The 19,015-nt window shown below is 49.6% G+C and overlaps 1 protein-coding gene and 1 long non-coding RNA gene across 7 annotated transcripts in view; one reads left to right on the top strand and one right to left on the bottom strand.

Annotated features, from left to right (window-relative positions):
* The window catches only part of RAPGEF1 (Rap guanine nucleotide exchange factor 1), a 133,796-nt gene that overhangs the window by 97,100 nt on the left and 17,681 nt on the right, over positions 1–19,015 (bottom strand). Inside the window, exon 1 of one of the 6 annotated variants that reach the window (XM_082696189.1) lies at positions 13,160–13,291. The exons of the other annotated variants lie outside the window; for them this stretch is intronic. Within the exon in view, the coding sequence (XP_082552315.1) occupies positions 13,160–13,223 (64 nt within the window). The 5' untranslated portion in view covers positions 13,224–13,291. Of the gene's footprint in view, positions 1–13,159; positions 13,292–19,015 lie in introns of those variants that run through there. 6 annotated transcript variants of the gene reach the window in all.
* Positions 426–18,731, top strand: LOC309846747. The gene is made up of 3 exons (XR_014302122.1): positions 426–9,977; positions 10,230–13,711; positions 14,006–18,731. It is a non-coding gene; the product is annotated as an uncharacterized lncRNA (long non-coding RNA).

Raw genomic sequence — 19,015 nt, forward strand, 5'->3', positions numbered from 1 at the left:
GGCTGGCCCACCCAGAACGGCTGCATCTTCCTCTCAGGTCACGTGAACTCTCCCACTCCTTAACAGACTTGGTGACACGGTGAACTGGTACAGATACTTAGTACCAGAGGAACTGACTGCATTTGTGATTGACTGAATTGATCACCTTCGCAGGCAAGCAGGCGTTCTTTAGAATGCCTCACTGTTGGGGTAGCCTGGGTGGCTCAGTGGGTTAAGCCTCTGCCTTCAGCTCAGGTCATGATCCCAGGGTCCTGGGATCGAGCCCCACATCGGGCTCTCTGCTCGGCGGGGAGCCTGCTTCCTCCTCTCTCTCTGCCTGCCTCTTTGCCTACTTGTGATCTCTGTCAAATAAATAAATAAATAAATAAATAAATAAATAAAATCTTTAAAAAAAAAAAAAAAGAATGCCTCACTGTTCCCTTTTCACTGCTGAAGATTTGATAATCACCCACAGACGGGATGATTTCAATGAGCTGGCGGGTCCTGGCTCAGGTCCTGGCCAGGCCTGTGTCACAGAAGCCTTACCCAGGGCCGGAGGAGCTGTTTCCAAGCTCAGTACCCATCCCCGTGCTGTTAGCAGGGAGCCTGGGCTCCTCACCCCCTGAGCCTCTACCTTCCACCTAGCAGCTGCCCTTCCCCAGAGCAGAGGATCCAAGGCATCGAGGAGTCAGAGCCCAGCCACAGTCAGAAATCACACACCAGGCACGGTCTCTGCCGTAGTCACGCGGTCACAAGATCAACCCAAGACAAGATGCAGGGGAGGGACTGCATCTGGGCTCCTGTATGTCCACAAAGCAGGCAACGCTGGGCTGTCTTGGAACCTGCCCCCACAGGCTGTTCATGCAGACCAAGGCTTGTTTCTGGAAGGCTCAGAAAATGAAGAATACGTGATAGGGGCAATGTGCGGCCTACAAAGCCAATATTTCGCATACGACTCTGCAGAGAAAAGGTTTGATCACCCCCTGATATATTACAGATTTAAGGGGTTTCAAGGGTAATTTTGACTAGACACAATGTTCCCTTTTATACCCTGATCTTAGAAACTAGCCCGCAGGTAATCAATTCTACTGACGCAGGTACTCACCAAGCCATAGCTCTGGGTACACAATGTCAGAAATGAACCTGAGCACTAAGAAAATAATCTACAGCACCCTGCTGTGAGTAGGTGCTCGATGAACACAAACGCAGTGAATGAACGACTAAATAAGTAAGAGCTACAGGACACGTCTTGAAAGCAGAGAGTAATCATGGCAGTGTGACAAATCTTCAACAAATGATTTACCACGTAAACAAGACGCGGTCTTCCACGGTAAGCACAGTCACAGGGGAGATGTGCGGGGGGCTAGCTCTACACCAAGTCCTCCCTCCCTCGCCGCTCACACTGTTGGGCAGGCGTCATTAGTTGCCTTCCTTTTACAGACAAGCATACCGAACCGGACAGAAATTAAGTAATTTCCCCGAGGTTACATGATAAGTAAGTAGCGGGACTATTTACTCTCCCAGCAAAGTCTATCAGAAGAAAGACCCTCGGCGTCGGCAGTCCCGCACACGTGCACCAGCTCCGGGAGCTCAGCAGGCCGACAGAAGCCCCGCTGCCCCTCTGTGCCGTGGGATCCTAACCAGGGGCTTTAAACAAGGGCAAAGCTCCCAGGCTCCCAATAAGCAAGGTCAGAGAGACTAGAAATGCTTGATTTCATCTAATGACTCGCTTATCTGTTCCCTTTACCCAGAGAGCTTTAAAAAAATATCTGCACTGTGGTTTTTACTTTCTAACCAAATAGCATCTTTTCCGAGATTGCAGCCCCAGCGCCCAGCCCAGCCCCCCCCTCCAGCGGCTTTCCCAGGGCACTACGGGCAGAGCGGCCTCTCCAGCCCCACAGCCCACAAAGTTCTGGCGCTGGAGTGACAAGGGCTGCCGTGGGCTGCACAGCTGTCCCACACGCACACAGGGTCGGGACCCAGGACACACAGGAAGCCACTGCACACAGAAATGCACCCTAGGCCGAGGGTTTCCTACGCAGACACAAGCAGACCCTCTTCTCCCTAAGTGGACTGTTCAGGATCCTCAGATTCGTGAACTTGAGGGACGGTGACCTGCCCAAGGCTACTCAACCAGTGACAGAGTCCAAGTTCCCTGAGGCAGAGGCAATTTGTTTTGTTTTTTTTGGAGTTTGGTCTCAGAACTGGAAGTCCAGCGGGGTGAGGAGACAGACACTGGTTAGGACATGTTCTGGCGGGAGGAGGACCTGAGCAGAGGCGGCTAACCCTGGGTTAGAGGCCGGGGTCCCAAGGTCAAGGACAGAAAGAGTCAGGGATGAAGGCAGACATACAGTCAGAAGTCCTCGAGGCAAAAGGAGGTTTGAAGGAGGCCTTGTAGACAGCGGTGACTGTCTAGACAGGCTGCCAAGAGGAAGAGGAGGGCCAGCGAACCAAAGACAAGAGAAAAGACTGTCAAAGGACATGGAGGGTCCAGCTGAGAGTGGGGACAGGAACCCTGTCAATGAAAGACCAACTTAGCCCACCATGGTGTCCTCCATGAGATTCTAATAAACACGGAGTCTATTCTCCGCACAGTAAACACGTAAATCCCATAAGATAACCACCACCCTCAGTCTGTTCTGAGATAATAATCATTTACAAAAATACCCCCTTGCCAAAAAAGAAAAGAGAAGACTTGACACTCTCGTCTGCTCTGGTAAACCAACACTGTCGGGAAGGCAAACAGAGAAGGAAGGGGCTTTGCCATCAGAGAGACTAAGAACAAAGGTTTGGGCCCCAGCTCTGCCACTCAGTAGCTGTGCGATCCTGAACACGCGGCGAGGCCACTTCCCCACCTGCGAAAGGAAGAGAAGCGCACCCGCCACACACCAACCCTGTGGGGATCCAGTGCCCGTGCTTCGCTCCCAGACGGCTGGAGGGGACTGTTCACAAACAAGAGCCAAAGGAGTCTCTGCCTCGCATCCACACCTTTTTGCAACGTGACTGGAGGCACCTCCCATCAAGAAGTGAGGTCCCTCTTCCCTATCCTTGAGTCTGGACTGGCCTTAGGACTTGTTTCCACCAGTGACAGGAGCTGGTGGTGACACTGGGCCAGTTCTGACCCCGGACCTCAAGAGGCCTTGTGTATGTCCCTCCTAGGAAACCTGCCGGATGCCCAGCGAGTGACCCGGCCAAGCCTGCCAGAGGCCCAGACGCGAGTCCTCCCAGAGCTGACTGCAGACACACGAGGAACCCCGACCTCAACCGCCATCTGCAGAAGCATGAACTAAATAACCAGTCGTTTTTACCCACTAAACACTGGGAGGATGTGTCCATGCTGACCACCTGTGGGAGCAGAGCTCCAGGACAAGGAGCTGAGACCATGGGGACTTCTCTCTTGCCCAGCAGTTCTCCACCAGGCTCTCCTTCTCCACGGGGACTTTCCCGCCACTATTCAATCATGCCATTATTCTTCCCTTTTAAAACCGCTTTCCCTTGGGTGGGGGCGCCTGGGTGGTTCACTCCCCAGCATCTGCCTTCCGCTAGGTCATGAATGGGGGGGACTCAGCAGGGGTTCTGCCTCTCCCTCTGCCCTGCCCCATGCTCATGTTCTCATTCTCTCTTCCAAATAAATAAATAAATAAATAAAATCTTACCAAAAAAAAAAAAAAAGCTTTCCCTTGGCCCCACTATGTTCAGCAACTACCACCTTGGCTCGCCCTTGCAGCAAAACCCCGCACAGAACTGGCTGTGCTCGGTGTCTAATTCCTCTCTGCCCCTTCTCTTCTAATGTCCTCATGTCCAGGTTCCCAGTGACCACCATGGTCCAGTCTCGGTCCTCATGGGACAGGACTCCAATCAGCAGGACCTGTCCCCCTTGCTCCGTCCTAGCACACTTCCTGTCCTTGGCTCCTGAGACACCACAACCTCCAGCATTTCCTCCCACCTTCCCAGAGGGTCTTTCTCCTCACCTCCTAATGCTGGAGCGCTTTGGGGCTCTCCAGCGCACGGCCCCTCCTCCTCTCTCACTCACTTCCTTGGTAATCTCTTCCAGTCGAGCGGCTTTAAACAACATCTTTATGTCAAAGACTCCAAGCCTGGGCGTTTCTGACCTCTCGAGGCTTACACTCAACTGCCTAACAGCCATCTCCTTCAGCTCTCTAAAGACATCTCAAACTCCGCTCGAACTATCTCAAATGATTCCACACGCAGCTCCTGGTCTCTGGTCCCGTGCCCCATCTGCTCTGCTGGTGCCCTCGTGTTCACAGCAGACAGAATGCTCAGGCCTGCGGCAGGGCCCACCCTACATGATCTTCTACTCCCTGACCTCAGCTCTCCGCACGGTCTCTGAGGCAACTCCACTCCAGCCGCGCGGCCTGTGCTGCGCTCGGGCTCTCTGCACCTGCTGCCCGTCTCCCCAGTAGCAGCTTCCCCTCCCTGGCTGCAGCCTCCTGAATGGAGGACCACTCCCCTGGCCGGGACTTCCTACCCGCTTCCCCCCTTCTCTACATAATGCCTGTCATCCAACGAGACTCTGCGTTTTACTTGTTCATGTATATACTATAAAATCCAGAGGGCAGCGAGTTCTCATTTTCTCATCAGGCATTCTCCTGTGTCTAAAACTATGCCTGACGCAGGCCCTATTCCGCAAGTACTAGTTGAGTGAGCAAACATCCATCAATCAAGGAATGAATGACTATAGAAAACGGAGTTTTTTTTAGTACGTGTCCCATTTTCCAGTAAAGGAAGCCTACTTAAGGCATCTACATTCAATAGCGCCGGGTTCTTCAAACCGGTCATCTATCTTCTCATGCCTGTAGTGATGCGGACGACTATTTGTATCAATAAAGACCTGAATGTGTTTGTGTTAGACTAGAAGCCAGAAGGCTCAGCTAAGTAATCCCGATTATCACAATGAGACAGCCAGAAGATGATACTTAAGTGGTCTTCTGGCCTGAAAACTTAGATTTTTTTTTTTTCCTAACTGATGAGTGACCTATTTCAGAGCTCGACTCATAATAATGACCGCAGACAGAAAAGGACCCCACAGAGAAGGGGCTGGCAAACTTCTCCTGCAGCCCAAAGCCCACAGCCTCCTGGCGGTTGTTCCGGGCTGCTTGTTTACCAGCTGCGAGGTGAAGACCGGTCCCCACACCGGTCCCCGCACCGGTCCCCACGCCGGTCCCCACACTTGGAGCTGGTTTCATTCCTGCTGGTTATGTAAGTGCCTCCGTAGTCGGCCCGATTGTGCCTCTTGACCCTGCAAGGTCCACAACAGTCACTATGTGACCTTTTGCAAAACGGACCCATCCCTGACCTTGGTGCCCTTCAGCTGTGGTCCACAAAGCCTCCAGAAACAGTCATCTGCTATTTCAGTATGAAGTGACCTCTGAAATCAAGGGCCCTAGAAGCACTTGCCGAAATGGAGTTAGATATATCGTGGCCCCGGCCGCTGCTCCGACCCAGGGTAATGGTGACACCTTCTCCACAGCTGGGAAAGGAGCTGAACCCGGAAATGTACGCGTGTTCCCAGGGTGAAGCATACACAAAAGCCAAAGGCTAGGGACAGATATTGTTCTAAATTTGGAAACATCTGATGACAGAGCGAAGTTTCCTTCCCTTTTCTTACCCCACCCAAAACACCACCCCACACTTCTCACGAGAAAAATTCCTCACACTTATGTCTCCATTTCCTACATCTGATCGTTCGCTTAACAAAATCCAATTTATGGAAGTCCATTATGTATACAGATCTTTTAGACAGGAAGCCGGCAGCGTTACTGCAACATTATATCCCAACATAGTACCACCGCGTTATTATTACAAATGTTACTGTGGCATATCGTGTGCATAGATGTGACACAGCAATGCATCACATGCATAACGTATCGAACACGTTATGATATTTTACAGCATGGAAATATGGAACACAGGCCTAAGATATGCAATCATGAGACACACGATGCATGGCGCCGCTCTGTACCCTTGGCACATCCATATTATACCACAGTCTGTGACTATCCCGACACAGGGGGCACTAGCCACAAACTCCACAAAGGACTTCAGACAAGTTACAAGCCTCAATTTCCTCATTGGTTAAACCAAGGAATCATTTTAGAAATTGTTTTATCATTCTCTTCTAGGTCAAGGCATCTGTGATTCCATTAGCGTGGTAAACAGATGCGGCTTCAGAACCACCTCCTCCCATGAAGGAGGTCCCATCCAACCATGGCCAAGCCCCACTGAGGGACAGGCTTAGACATCGCCTTCATCCATGATTATTTACTCTAGCCCTGATGCTGCATCCGTTGATCCAAACCATGTCGGCAGCAGGCTGTTTAATAGCAATGTGCCGATTTTAACAACACCTGAGGGGTGCCTGGGTGGCTCAGTGGGTTAAGCTGCTGCCTTCAGCTCAGGTCATAATCGCAGAGTCCTGGGATTGGGCCCCTGCACTGGCCTCTCTGCTCGGCAGGGAGCCTGCTCCCCCGCCCCCCGCCTGCCTCTCTGCCTACTTGTGATCTCCCTCAAATAAAAAATAAAAAATCTTAAAAAAAAAAAAAAATTGAACACTGCCTGAGCTGGCAGCCTGTCACACGCAAGCAGCTGGGGAGGACAGCAGGGGAGAGAGCCCTACAGGAGCTGAGAGGAAGAACTGCTCATTAGTCACACTAAGGGCAGTCATCACAGCAACAATGTGAACAACTCTTGGGGCCTCACTCTGTACCTTTCACATGGGTATTATTTAATACTCACTGCTCCCTGGGAGGCAGAAGAAAAAAAGTTGTGATGGTAAATGCCTATTCTTAAATAAAATCTCATGCTTCTCTTCTGTGAAACTCAGCACCTGAATGAGGTTGAGCCAAATCCCATGCAAAGGACTATGAGAAAAACAGAATCTTAAATCAAAACCAGATTCTTAACACTGATACTGAGTTTTGAACTGCCCATGCCCATCTCTGAGTCTCATGCCATTAGATAACTCATCAAAACATTAGTAAATGTAAGTTTTACAAGATTAACAATTTCAAAATGATAATATTCAATGCTGATGTGCTTGTGGCTAACAGATAACCTGATCACTCATGAAAATACAGATACGTCCCTTAGGGACTTAAAGCTATTCCTACCTTCCTGGCTTAGGAATGTTACACTAGGGTCTTTCCTAAGGAAGTCATGCAATGTAATCACAAAATATATGAATGAAGCTACTTTATCGTTGCCTCACCTATAATAATAGTGAAAAGGGGAAATAATTTCAATAGTCAGTGGCAGGTGAATGGTTTAATAAGTTATGGAATATTGACATAATGGAAATGTTACAGTCATCACAGTAGCTATGAAGACCACACAGAAGCATGAAATTAAAAAAACAACTTGCACATGATCCCAACTCTGAAAGACGCGCACCATGTGCAGCCCTGGAGAAGATCAACAGTAGCGGCGAACTCGACTTCCTCACTACGTTTTGGGCCCTTTAGATTTAGACGCTCAACGTGCATTTTCTTCTTTGCGTCTGTCCATTTTCCCGAATCTTTAATAAAGTACCATCTTTTCAATTAAAAGGAAATGGGATTCTTCTGTATGTAACCTAAAAATAACACCAGTCATAAATACTTAAGGGACACTTACTATGTGCCAGGAGCTGTCTAAGCACTTTACTGGTACTTACAAGAAAACTGAGGCCTGGAAGTTAACGAACTCACCCACCCAAGATCAGCCAACCAGCAAGTGGAGGAGCAAAGATTCAACCCCGGCATCCGGGCTCCTAATCACGATGGCAATACTACAATACGTAGAACAGGAAAATGGACGGTCCTGATTAGTTCAATACCCTTGTTAAAGTAGGAACAATTCAATGATGGTGGGCCCTGCAATAATCATTTTCAAAGAACTTCAACGCCATAAAAATCCCCCCATGTCCCAGGTGCTCAGCATGACTGATGCCTTCTCCAGACGCTGAACCCTCAGAGTGGCTGCAGCAGGAACAGCACTGGCCAGTGCAGATGGTCACTGACTCACAGACCTCACGAGCACCTCTGCTATCTGCTACATGTGGTCTCTTACACTGAGAGACAGAAACAGGCAGAATCAGGCAAACTCACATGGCGAGTTGGGGCTGGAACAGAGCCCGGCCCATGATCCACATTCGTGGATGTATTATAACAAGAATTACTATCATTCATTAAGTGCTTGCTGTCCGCTAAAGGCTGTATTATCTCATCTAATTCTCTCAACAGCCCTTCAAAGCAGTTCTTATTAATCTCCCACAGAGACCAGGAGACGGGTTTGGAAACAGCAGCAGTCACGTGGCTCACCTGGCTCAGCTAAAGGCACTGAGCTGGGTGGCCTGAGGGCAGCACCCAGCCCTTGTGCTTTCTGGTGTACTAGCTGAGAGGCTGACACCAGACACCCCTGGAGCCCCAAAGCCATGGAATAAAGACCAGAAAATGGATGGTGGGAGGTGGGCCAGGTTGAGCTTTGGCCAGAAAAGACATCAGTGTTAACTGCCTGGCACACAGGCATACGGCAGCCCTGGGTGCTTGTTCACCACCTGACTCTGCAGTGGCAAGTCTCAACACCACCGCCGACTGGAATCCAAACAACGCTGTCTTTGCCCCTTCAGCAGAGAGGGGACCAGGGAATGGGAGGAATTCATGTGAACCCCAGACTCCCTCCTCCCCTCCCCACTCCAGCGAGCCAATCTCCTTCTCCCCAGGCAGCCCCCATCAGCTCTTCCAGGAGGGTGTTAATTTCATGCGCTCAAGCCCAACTGTGTACAAACATGGAAATCATCAACATCTCCGTTTACCAGGCTGCTGTGGCCCCAAGCTGCTGGGATTTCTGGAGGAGATAATTCGATTTGCAATTACTCCTGCAATTTTTAATTCCCCAGGAAACTTCTGCCTGTGTTATACTCCCAAGAGCCAAAACAGCCATTGTAAGCAACCCTTCAAATGAATTCTCTAAAAGAACAAATTCTCTAAAAGAACAAAAAAAAAAAAAGAGCTCTAAAGGAGCTCTGAGGGGACAGGATTGTAGGTGTCTTCAGAGTTCAAGTTCGCTCTAAATGGAAGGTTTCACCAGGTGTCTGGGCCAATGAATCAGCATCTAAATGTTCGCTATGATTTAAGTGCTTTTGTGAAGCAACCTTTTCCTTTCAAATGTGAATCTTTCAAATGTGAATAATCATCAATAGATTTACTCTTTGTAAATTCAGAACTGCTGCGGAACAGAGGAAGATGTACCTATTTTCAACACCAATGTCTCCCCCTGGAGCAGAGAAGGATGAAGAAAGGACATTTCCAGGTCCACGTAACCACCACACACCAGCCAGCATTGGTAGCTAGCATTTAGTGAGCACCTAAGATGCACCAGAACCAGGCTCTGCCGTTCGCACCTCATTTATACCCGTGGTAGCACAGCCAGCCTGGGAGCACAGAGTTCTGTCACCGAGCGCACTCACAGAAGGCCCCAGGTAACAAGCAACAGGCCCTGTGCTGGGGTGAAAGACAGAACTATAAGCATATAAACAGATCAACAAAAAATGCCTGTGGTGAGGGCTATAAGGAAATCACAGAAAAACACAGTCATTTGGAGAAGCCGTGGGAGGTAGGCACAGTTTGGGAATGGGATTACAAAATCCAAAATGTTCAAGGTTGGACAGCAAGCGTGGGGCAGAACTCTGGCTGGAAGTTCCAGGATCACGCTGGAAGCCCCTGACTTCGTCTACCTTCCATCCTTTTCTTTCTTCTTCTTCTTCTTTTTTTTTTTTTTTTTTTTTTTTGGTATGGGGGCCTGCTAGAGCGCCCTATGGTATTACAGATGACTCACACCTTTATCAACCACTGCAAGCACCTGGTATTGTAAAACCAAAAAGAGCAGCACTGTTTTCTCCTTATGTTCTGGGTTCCAAGAACAATGAGAAAAGTAAGAGTAAGAGAGAGCACAATGCCAGTCCCCTCAAAGGGAGCACACTACACTGCACACTGTTTAAAGTCATTACAGGGGGGACGCCTGGGTGGCTCAGTTGGTTGAGCAGCTGCCTTCGGCTCAGGTCATGATCCCAGCGTCCTGAGATCGAGTCCCACATCATCGGGCTCCTTGCTCAGCAGGGAGCCTGCTTCTCCCTCTGCCTCTGTCTGCCATTCTGTCTGCCTGTGCTCGCTCTCTCCCGCCCCCCTCTCTCTCTCTGATAAATAAATAAATAAATAAATATCTTTTTTTTAAAAAAAAATAAATAAATAAAGTCATTACAGGGGCGCCTGGGTGGCTCAGATGTTAAGCATCTGCCTTCAGCTCAGGTCAAGATCCCGTGGAGCCGAGCCCCACTTCAGGATCCCTGCTCAGCAGGAAGCCTGCTTCTCCCTCTGTCCCGCCCCCTGCTTGTGTTCACTCTCTCGTTGTCACTCTGTCAAATAAATAAATAAAATCTTTAAAAACATAAAATTAATAAAGTCATTACAGAGACATTTCTCTACCAGGTATAAAATGCTCTTGAGGGAGACAGCTAGCAGAGGTGGTAAGATTTATGTTTCTCGAACTAGTATTCTGTCACTTAAATTTTTCAACTTCCCAAGCACACAACCTAGAAACAGAAATGTAAATGACCTAAAGGGGAAATAACGATTTCTTGCTTTCGGAATGTATTCTGGGCTTGACCTTCCTCATTACAAATATCTGGCTCTGATTAAAGTCTATATTCTCAGAAGCCCCTGCCACTACAGGGCAACAGACTGGAGGGAGAAGTCAGGGGCGGCCTAAGCTCTTTGCATCAAACGCAAAGATGTGTTTCCCGTTCACTTGCCCCCAAAGCAGCCACTGACACCATGTTGTTCTGCCCTGGAGCCTGGAGTCATCAGTCACACACTGAGATTTCAGTCATGCTGGCGTGTGCACAGATCAGGTCACTGTGGAGTCTGGGATGCACTAAATCTGATTCCTAAATACCACTCTAAAATCCTATTTCCAAAACATCAACAACCCTTAAAGACAGAGACAAACAGATAATACGGAGGACTGCCTCACAGCCTTGCAACTGTGGGTCCCCGGCAGGGCTCCACGGGACCCTGGATCAGGGAGACAAACTGTCCCGGGGTCTAACCCTGCACAAACCAACCAACCAACCCTGACACGACACCGGCCAAGACGCACTCCTGGTCAAAGGGATCCATGTGGACATAGAAATCAGGGCAGGGAGCTGCTCCTTCTTTTACCCCAATTCACTGCGGACCCTGCTGCAGGGCCGGCTACCACTCACCATGCTCCCATAGCCGCTCTCGCTGGAACTAGTGAACATACATGCACAAACTGCAGAATAAAACACAGACCCCGGCTCTAGTTTTGTTTGTAAACTCAGCTGCTTCCAATGGAAATTTCAAGAAGTTTTAACTCTTATACATTTTTCTAAGGAAAACCAGAAACTACCTGAAAATAAATACATTAAATGCCTGTTATAGTAAGTGGTGCTTCTGAGTTGCCAGATTTTTACGACAATTTGCTTATTGGTGGCAAGAGATACCAGCCATGTGGCACTGAATTAGAGTGCTGGATCCTGACCCACCTCCGTAAATAACCATGTCTACTAAGATCCATTCTTCTGAAGGAGATGGTAGAATGATGCAGCCAGCAACCATTTTTTCTAATGGTTCCCCCTTTAGTAAAAATACATTGAAGAAAGTATAACAAACCTCATATATCTATTACTTGTTAAACTTATCCTATTTTGCTTCTCTGTGTGTAGGTATGCACTCATTCACCTGAACCATTTTGGAGTAAAATTACAGACAGTATAACCCTTCACCCCTAGACACTTCAGCATGACTATCCAAAGAAGGACATTCTCCTGCATGACTCATCACCATTATCACACATAATAAAATTAGCAACAGTCCCCAGATTATCACCTACTACCCAGTTCACATCAAATTTCCTAAACGGTCCCCAAATGTCTTTATCACTGTTTCGTCCAAACCAGGACCCAATCAAAGACTGCTAGGGAGTGCCGGTTTCACAGTAACACGGGACACATAGAACGAATGATGGAAAGTCACAGGCACAGGAACCTGGCATGGAATTAGCAGCCTACCTACTTTTCCCTTTCAAAAAGAAAAATAAATTACCCGTAACTGGACCGCCAAAGACAACGACAGTTAACATTTCCTTATGTTCTCTTCCAGGTTGTATTTTCCACGTAAACACACACTCATATATACAGTTGCAATCAAACTGTCTGGCTGCCAGTCGAGAGCCAGCTCTACTTTTAAATGTGGCAACGGGAGGTAAAAGAGCCAAGACCTGAAGTCTGCAAGGCCAACAGCTGGTCTGAGGGGTTAATGACCATGAAAAAGGCAGCCAGGTGCGTGGGAAGACAAAACTGCCCTGGGACACGGTTAGATGGGCCCCCAGTTTCAAGGGCACCGTGGCAGTGCCCAGGGTCCCACTGGCATCCTCCTCCCCAGAACTGACACTAACAGCCCTGTTGAGACACAGAGCGGGTGTCGGTGGAGGCTGGCCAGCAGCAGGGGCATCCAGGATGGGTAACCATGAGACTTCTTACAGAAAGGACTCTGAATTCTTTGGAAGAAAGACACTATATATTTAAAAGCTATTAATAACATCCTCTCACCGAACTGTTAAAAAAAATTCAAACTCCTGGATATATTTTTATTTGGAATATTTTTCTTCCTCTCTCTCTCTCTCTCTTTTTTTTTTTAAGATTTTATTTATTTATTTGACAGTGAGAGAGATCACAAGTAGGCAGAGAGGCAGGCGGGGGGCGGGGAAGGAGGTTCCCCGCTAAGCAGAGAGCCTGATACAGGGCTCAATCCCAGGACCCTGAGACCATGACCTGAGCCAAAGGCAGATGCTTAACCCACTGAGCCACCCAGGAGCCCCTGGGATATTTTTAAAGTTTAAAATTTTCAACCAATAGATACATGCTGCACTGAACACAAGCCTCCAGCCACACTTCATTCTCAGCCAAGCTGTGCTATCACATTGAGATATGAATCATTTTATTCCTTGGGAGAGCTGTCTGTTCATTTTCTTTAAACTATGCTGACCTGCAGAGCTTTCTGGCATGAAAGGTGTTTCCCAAGCAGTTCCAGCTTTGGTTCTGAGCCAAAATATCCCAATGCTGCCCCCTTCTTTCTGGAGATGAAGCCCAGGGCCTGCTTACCTTGCTTCCAGGGGCACAGATGGCTTCGTTTCCGGGGCTTCTGTTTCTCAGCAGCATTGCCCATTCTAAAGTCAGGAGCTCAAAGGCCCCTTCTGAACCTAGGTGTCTTCGCTGAACAGAGTAAGGACGGAGGCACCGGCTGGAAGGGGCTTCCTCTCTCCCACATCCCAATCAGCAAGCAGCAGCAAGCCCTGGCAAACCCCCTCCAAGAAAAACCTGAATTCTGCTCACAGAGGCCCTTGCCTCCTGCCTTCCAAACTCCCTTCACTCCCGAGAGGAAGCCAGAAGAAAAGGCTTGTTATCGCCCTACGGGTGGGTCTCCGTCCCCGTCCGTCCGTCCGTCCGTCCGTCTATATTAGGAAGCTCTTCCTCGGCCTTCCTCTGACACTGTTACTCATCCGCACAGCGGCCGCCTAAGAGTGAACTGCATTTCCAAACACTTTCAGTGCTGCCTTTCCTTGGGGGAGGAGTGGGGAATCAGGTGGTCAGAGAGCTGAAAGCTAGAAACGGACCAGTTCGGGTTGTGCCGTGAGAAACATTTCCCAAGATTTAGTGAGGAGTTCTTTTTTTTTTTTTTTTTTTTTAAGAAGAAGATTAACTAAATTTCCTTCTTATCCATAGCCTTAGTGCATTTATTTTTATTTTTATTTTTTTTTTAAAGATTTTTTTTTTATTTATTTATTTGACAGAGAGAGATCACAAGCAGGCAGAGAGGCAGGCAGAGAGGAGGAAGCAGGCTCCCCGCTGAGCAGAGAACCCGACGCGGGACTCGATCCCAGGACTCCGAGATCATGACCTGAGCCGAAGGCAGCGGCCCAACCCACTGAGCCACCCAGGCGCCCCTAGTGAGGAGTTCTTAAGAACAGGCTAGTTCACTTATCTTTACCTACCTCCAGAAAGTTTACATTTGAATCATTTTGGGAGGCCATGACTCCTTGAGAAGCAGCTAAATCACGGTCCTTACCTCAACGGTGTTCTCTCAAGTAAATTTCTAGTCATTTGTAAGGTTCAATGGTCAATCAACTGTTTCTAATTTGAGTTGCACTTTCTCATGAAAGCACAGTTAGGAATATGGTGGGGGACCATCTCCGGTCCACATATTAGGGAGGCAACCTGGGACTCTACTGGATGACATGAATCGACAATGAAACGCCATCCGAAGTAGGATGCTCATGGCACAGCCAATTTGACACGTCATGACTCGCACAAGTGCTTCAAGGATGCTGCAGACCCTACTTGGCCACATGTTACCAGTTCCTCCTTGAAGTATCACTACCACAAGCCCAGATCACTCACAGAAGGACAAGGCCCCCCAAACTCCTCCCCTATTCCACCCATGGGGCGGGAGGGAATCAAGGCCACCGAGCTGGTGAGACAGCTGGCTCTAGCTCCACGTTCATCCCTGACTGGGAAAGTCACCACCCATTTCCTCGTGACAGGAGAAGGTGGGAGAGCAGGGGAAAGGTGCTGGCCCTGAGGGAAGCTGGCCTGATCTGAATCTCGGCAGGCACTTCCCAGCTGGGCAACTTTGGGACAAGAACTTAACCTCTCTGGACTTCATTTTATTCACTTATGTAACGTGTACAATTACGCTGCCGGCTTCAGAGGGCAGGTTAAAGGTTAAACAGGGTATTGAAGAAGTGCCCGGCACACAGCAGACATTCTTAAAGAATAGTTACTCTTGCTGGTTTTATTATTTTCTTATCTGTAAACATCCAGCCCTAGATATGTTGAAGAAAAACTACTCACCCTCACAAGGGATCTTTTTTTTTCCCTTATCAGGGTAAGATCTGCTGCAATATTCTAGCAAACAACTCATTCCTTTAGTGCAAATAAAGTTTCATTTACAACATCTGTACCAGCAGAATCACATTTCGACTGCGGAAAGTGGCCTAAAGCAGGGAGGTAATACTGTGACAACCAAAGTTCTGAATGAGACTCCCCTCCGAACACAACATACTGGTTCAGAAGGGACCCAAGTCGGGGAGTTCGCAGGGCACAGATCACTTCTTGAGGGAAATCATGGGAAAAGCAAGGGACTGCTGTACTGTGCACAGTCACCTCCCCCAAGCGGCAAGGAGGCAGAGGCAGGTGCCCACCAGCTGATGCAAGGCTTTGTGCATGGACTTTGTCTGTGAGGAGGAAAGTCTGTGTTGGTCACTTCCTCTCTGGAGAAAAATACAACAATATGCGGAAGCGCCGAGCACTGTGGGAAGGTTCCAAGTGGGAGTTCCAGCTCAGTCTAGGACATAAACAAAGGGGAATGACCAGCCTAAGGTCAGGCCCACCAGAGCAGTAAGGCACAAAGTCTGGGAGCCAGGCTTCTGAGCCCTCTCGGCTCCGCTTTGAAGTGCCTTCCCCACCCAGCCCCAGAGGAAACCATCCACGGCACAGGCACATCTTGTGCCGTGTGTCATGGGAAGCACAGATTGGTATTTTCTTCTGACACACTCACATAGTCACAGATCAGTCACAGAATGTCACGGCCAGAGGGACCTCGGGGATTCACCCAGTAATTACCAACACCAAACTTAGGGAGAGCCAGATATACGTGCTAGGGCCCACTTAGTTACCACTGTGATCAGGGCTGAGAAGTTCAGGGTAAGGGAAACACGTCTAGCCAGGTAACCCAATCTAATCTGGGAGGTCAGGGAAGGGTGAGACTCAGAGGATCAGCAGGACATGCCCAAGCAAAGGCGTGAAGAGTGTTTTGGGTACAGGGGCATCTGCAAAGGCCCTACTGTACATGGAAGTAGACCAATGTGGGGAGGCAGAAGTGGGGGTCAGCTGGGGCAGGGTCTTATAGGTCATCTCATGAGCTTCAGGGTGTTCCTAAAGTGTTGGCAAAACCATGAGTGTTCAGTTTGGTTCAGTCCACAGATTTCATCAAAACCATGAGTGTTCAGTCCACAGATTTCATCAAAGCCTCAACGAGTCCCAAAGGTTAAGGGGCGTCTGGGTGGTAGAGTCAGTTAAGCGTGAGACTCTTGGTTTGGGCTCAGGTCATGATGCTCAGCAGGGAGTCCGCTTGGATCTTTCTTCCTCCCGCCCCAACCCTCATCGTGCTCTTGTTCTGTCTCTCAAAAACAAAAAGACTTCCGAAGGTTAAGAAGCACAAAGTCAGTCCAACCCTCACATTCCAAAATGAGGAAACTGAGATCCACACAGGGAGACACTTCCCCAAGGTTTCCATAGACAGGCAAAGAACCAAATCACTCTCCCAGTCTGGTGCTTTTCCACATGGAGCCACGGTCTTATTTCTGGCAGCGGTGTGCCAACAACGACAAAGTATCAACCCTCACTGAATACTGATACTGTATCCCAAACAAGGCTGCTTGGTTTCTGCCCCAGCAGGCCTGGCAGAGACATTCCACAGAAACGAACTGTCAAGTCGGCTGCTCCACCTTTCTTCAGGGCTAACCTAACCTGCAAAATACAAGGGGTCAGAACCTCTGGTTCCAAGGCATCCTCATGAGACAGCCGTGTGGGTTCTGAGGAGCTCAGTGGGGCCCGCTGGGTAACCACAAGAAGAGCCATCACGCAGACCCCTGACTGCTCAACCAGCACCCGGCCTTCTCAAGAAGCTGTTCTTTTGTTGTTCTTCAAAGTCAGGACTGGGCCGGGGATAAAATCTAGCCCACAGGACATGAAAGGCAAAAAGCCCACACCCCTAATTCTATAATTCTGCTGGGAATTGAGACAAACTATTTTTTTAAGTCAACAATAGTAATTTTCCTCTCTGCCACTTATTTCATGATAAACGGAATACTTGGGAAAAGTCTAACTACGTATGGAGAACACTTCTGAAACTTTTGATGCGTCCCAGAATTCTCAAGTGCGTGGACTGGCATTCGAGGCCTTGTGGAGTCTGGCCCCCAAATGACCTTTCCCACCTCTGACATTCCCCACTCTGGGGCTTTCACTTGGGCCAAGGACTCAATTCCACACCCAAACCCACTCCTGCTTGCCGGCACGGTCCCTCACCTCCTTCCTCTCCAGCTAAGCAACAGACCCTCGATGGGCAACTACACCGGGCTCCCACAGACTCTACTTTGCTTGGACCACGACAGTGGCAGAAGAGGCAAAGCCCTCACCCCGGAAAGGCTCCCGGCCCTCCCTCCGGCCCTCAACAGCTCCTGACTTCCAGAGACAGAGTCACCCCCTGACTAAGCAGCTGACTCGCTCCAGCCTCTACCCTGAGCTGGATGGGCACAGGACAGTCAGCCCTGGCCAGGCTTTCTGAGCTCTTCCAGAAGCACACCCCTCTCCGGCAAGCGGCTGAGCCCACACCCAACATGTGCCTTTAACCACTCATTCAACAAATACCAGTGAGCTTCAGCTATATGCCAGGCGCCCTCTGGGCCCTGGAGAAACAGGAGCTCACCTCCCAATGAGGGAAAAGATCACCAAAAGGCAGCAAACACATGCGACACATTAGAAGAAAGGAAAGAAAAGGATGGGCTGAGGAGACAGTGACAGGAGAGCGACCTCGGCCCCCCGGGGTAGGACAGGCCCCTGTGAGTGACAGGCAAACAAGAGCCAGAAGGAGTCGCGGCACAGACACACACACAAGAAAAGCCCTGGGTTCCTCGGCACTTAGGGTCTAAGTGCTTCCCGTCGGGAACGCACCATGACCCAAACACTGGCTCCACTTCTCCGATGAGAAAACGGATGTTAGGAGGAGGGGTGAGCCGCTCTCCAAGGCCCACAGCCCGCGAATGACAGACGCCACATTTGGACACGGCTGCCGACTAAGGGTTCTCAGGAGGCATGCCGCACTACCCGGGGCCGTGAACCGCTAGTGCAAAGGCCCTGAGGCAGAAGCATACTTGGTATATTCCAGGATCACTTGAAGGAAAGCTCAAAGCCTGCTCAGGGGCCAGAGGACAGGGTGCCACCGGCCCTGGTAAGGACCACGGCTGACCTCCCCACGCGAGAGGCAGTCATTCAACAACTGCGAACATGCTTGATTTGATCTAACGAACGCCCCGGCAGCTGAATAAGGACTGGACAGCTGTGAGGCAGGAGCGGGAACCAAGAAGCCAGTGAGGAGGGGCCTCAGCGGTCCAGGGGAGACAGTGGTGGCCCGGAGGGAGCCGCAGGGAGGAGGCAGGCACATCGAAAGGCAGCCGAGGGGACTTCCAGGTGCCCTGGTGCGGGCTGGGGGTAGAGTCAGGGACGACTCCAAGATGGCTGAGCCTGAACAACTCGGTCAAAAAGGGCCTTATTTACTGTCCCGGCCACCCCAGGAGGAGCCAGTGAGGCAGGGGGTGAAGCGGAGAAGCGGGAGCTCGGAGCTTGCGAGACCCCTGCGAGGATGGTAAGTGGGCAGTCTGCAGCTCGGGGGAGAGTCCGGGGCCGGAAACAGGCATTTTGGGAAACGACCAGCATTCAGATGGCATTTAAAGACCTGGGCCTAAGACTGCTGAGAAAGAAATCAGAGGACTCAGCCCTAGAACATTCCACACTGATTTTGGAAGAGAGGCGCCGGGAAAGGAGGGCTGAGATGGGCGTGTCTTCACGTTACTAGGACGCGCATGTACGGTGAGACCGTCAGGAGCAGCTTGGAGACACCTACCGCCCTGGGTTCCAGTCCTACACTGAATGCTGGGGGACTCCAAACATCATTTAAATTTTTAGATTCGGTCTTCAAGTTCCAGATGTGTAGTTTTAAAGCATCTTGCTAATGATGACTAATATGTCAACCTAATTAATTAGCGAATATTCCGGGGCACAATATCCACTTAGCGTGAGATTCATCGAAGAGTTTCTTCATCACTGCCAATCTTCTCACCATCTTGTCAGAGCGAATTAGCTCCTAATACAGAGGACAAAAGCATGGACTGCCAAGTAGAA

Source organism: Mustela nivalis (assembly GCF_964662115.1).
Source record: "Mustela nivalis genome assembly, chromosome: 13".
Classification (NCBI taxonomy): Eukaryota; Metazoa; Chordata; class Mammalia; order Carnivora; family Mustelidae; genus Mustela; species Mustela nivalis.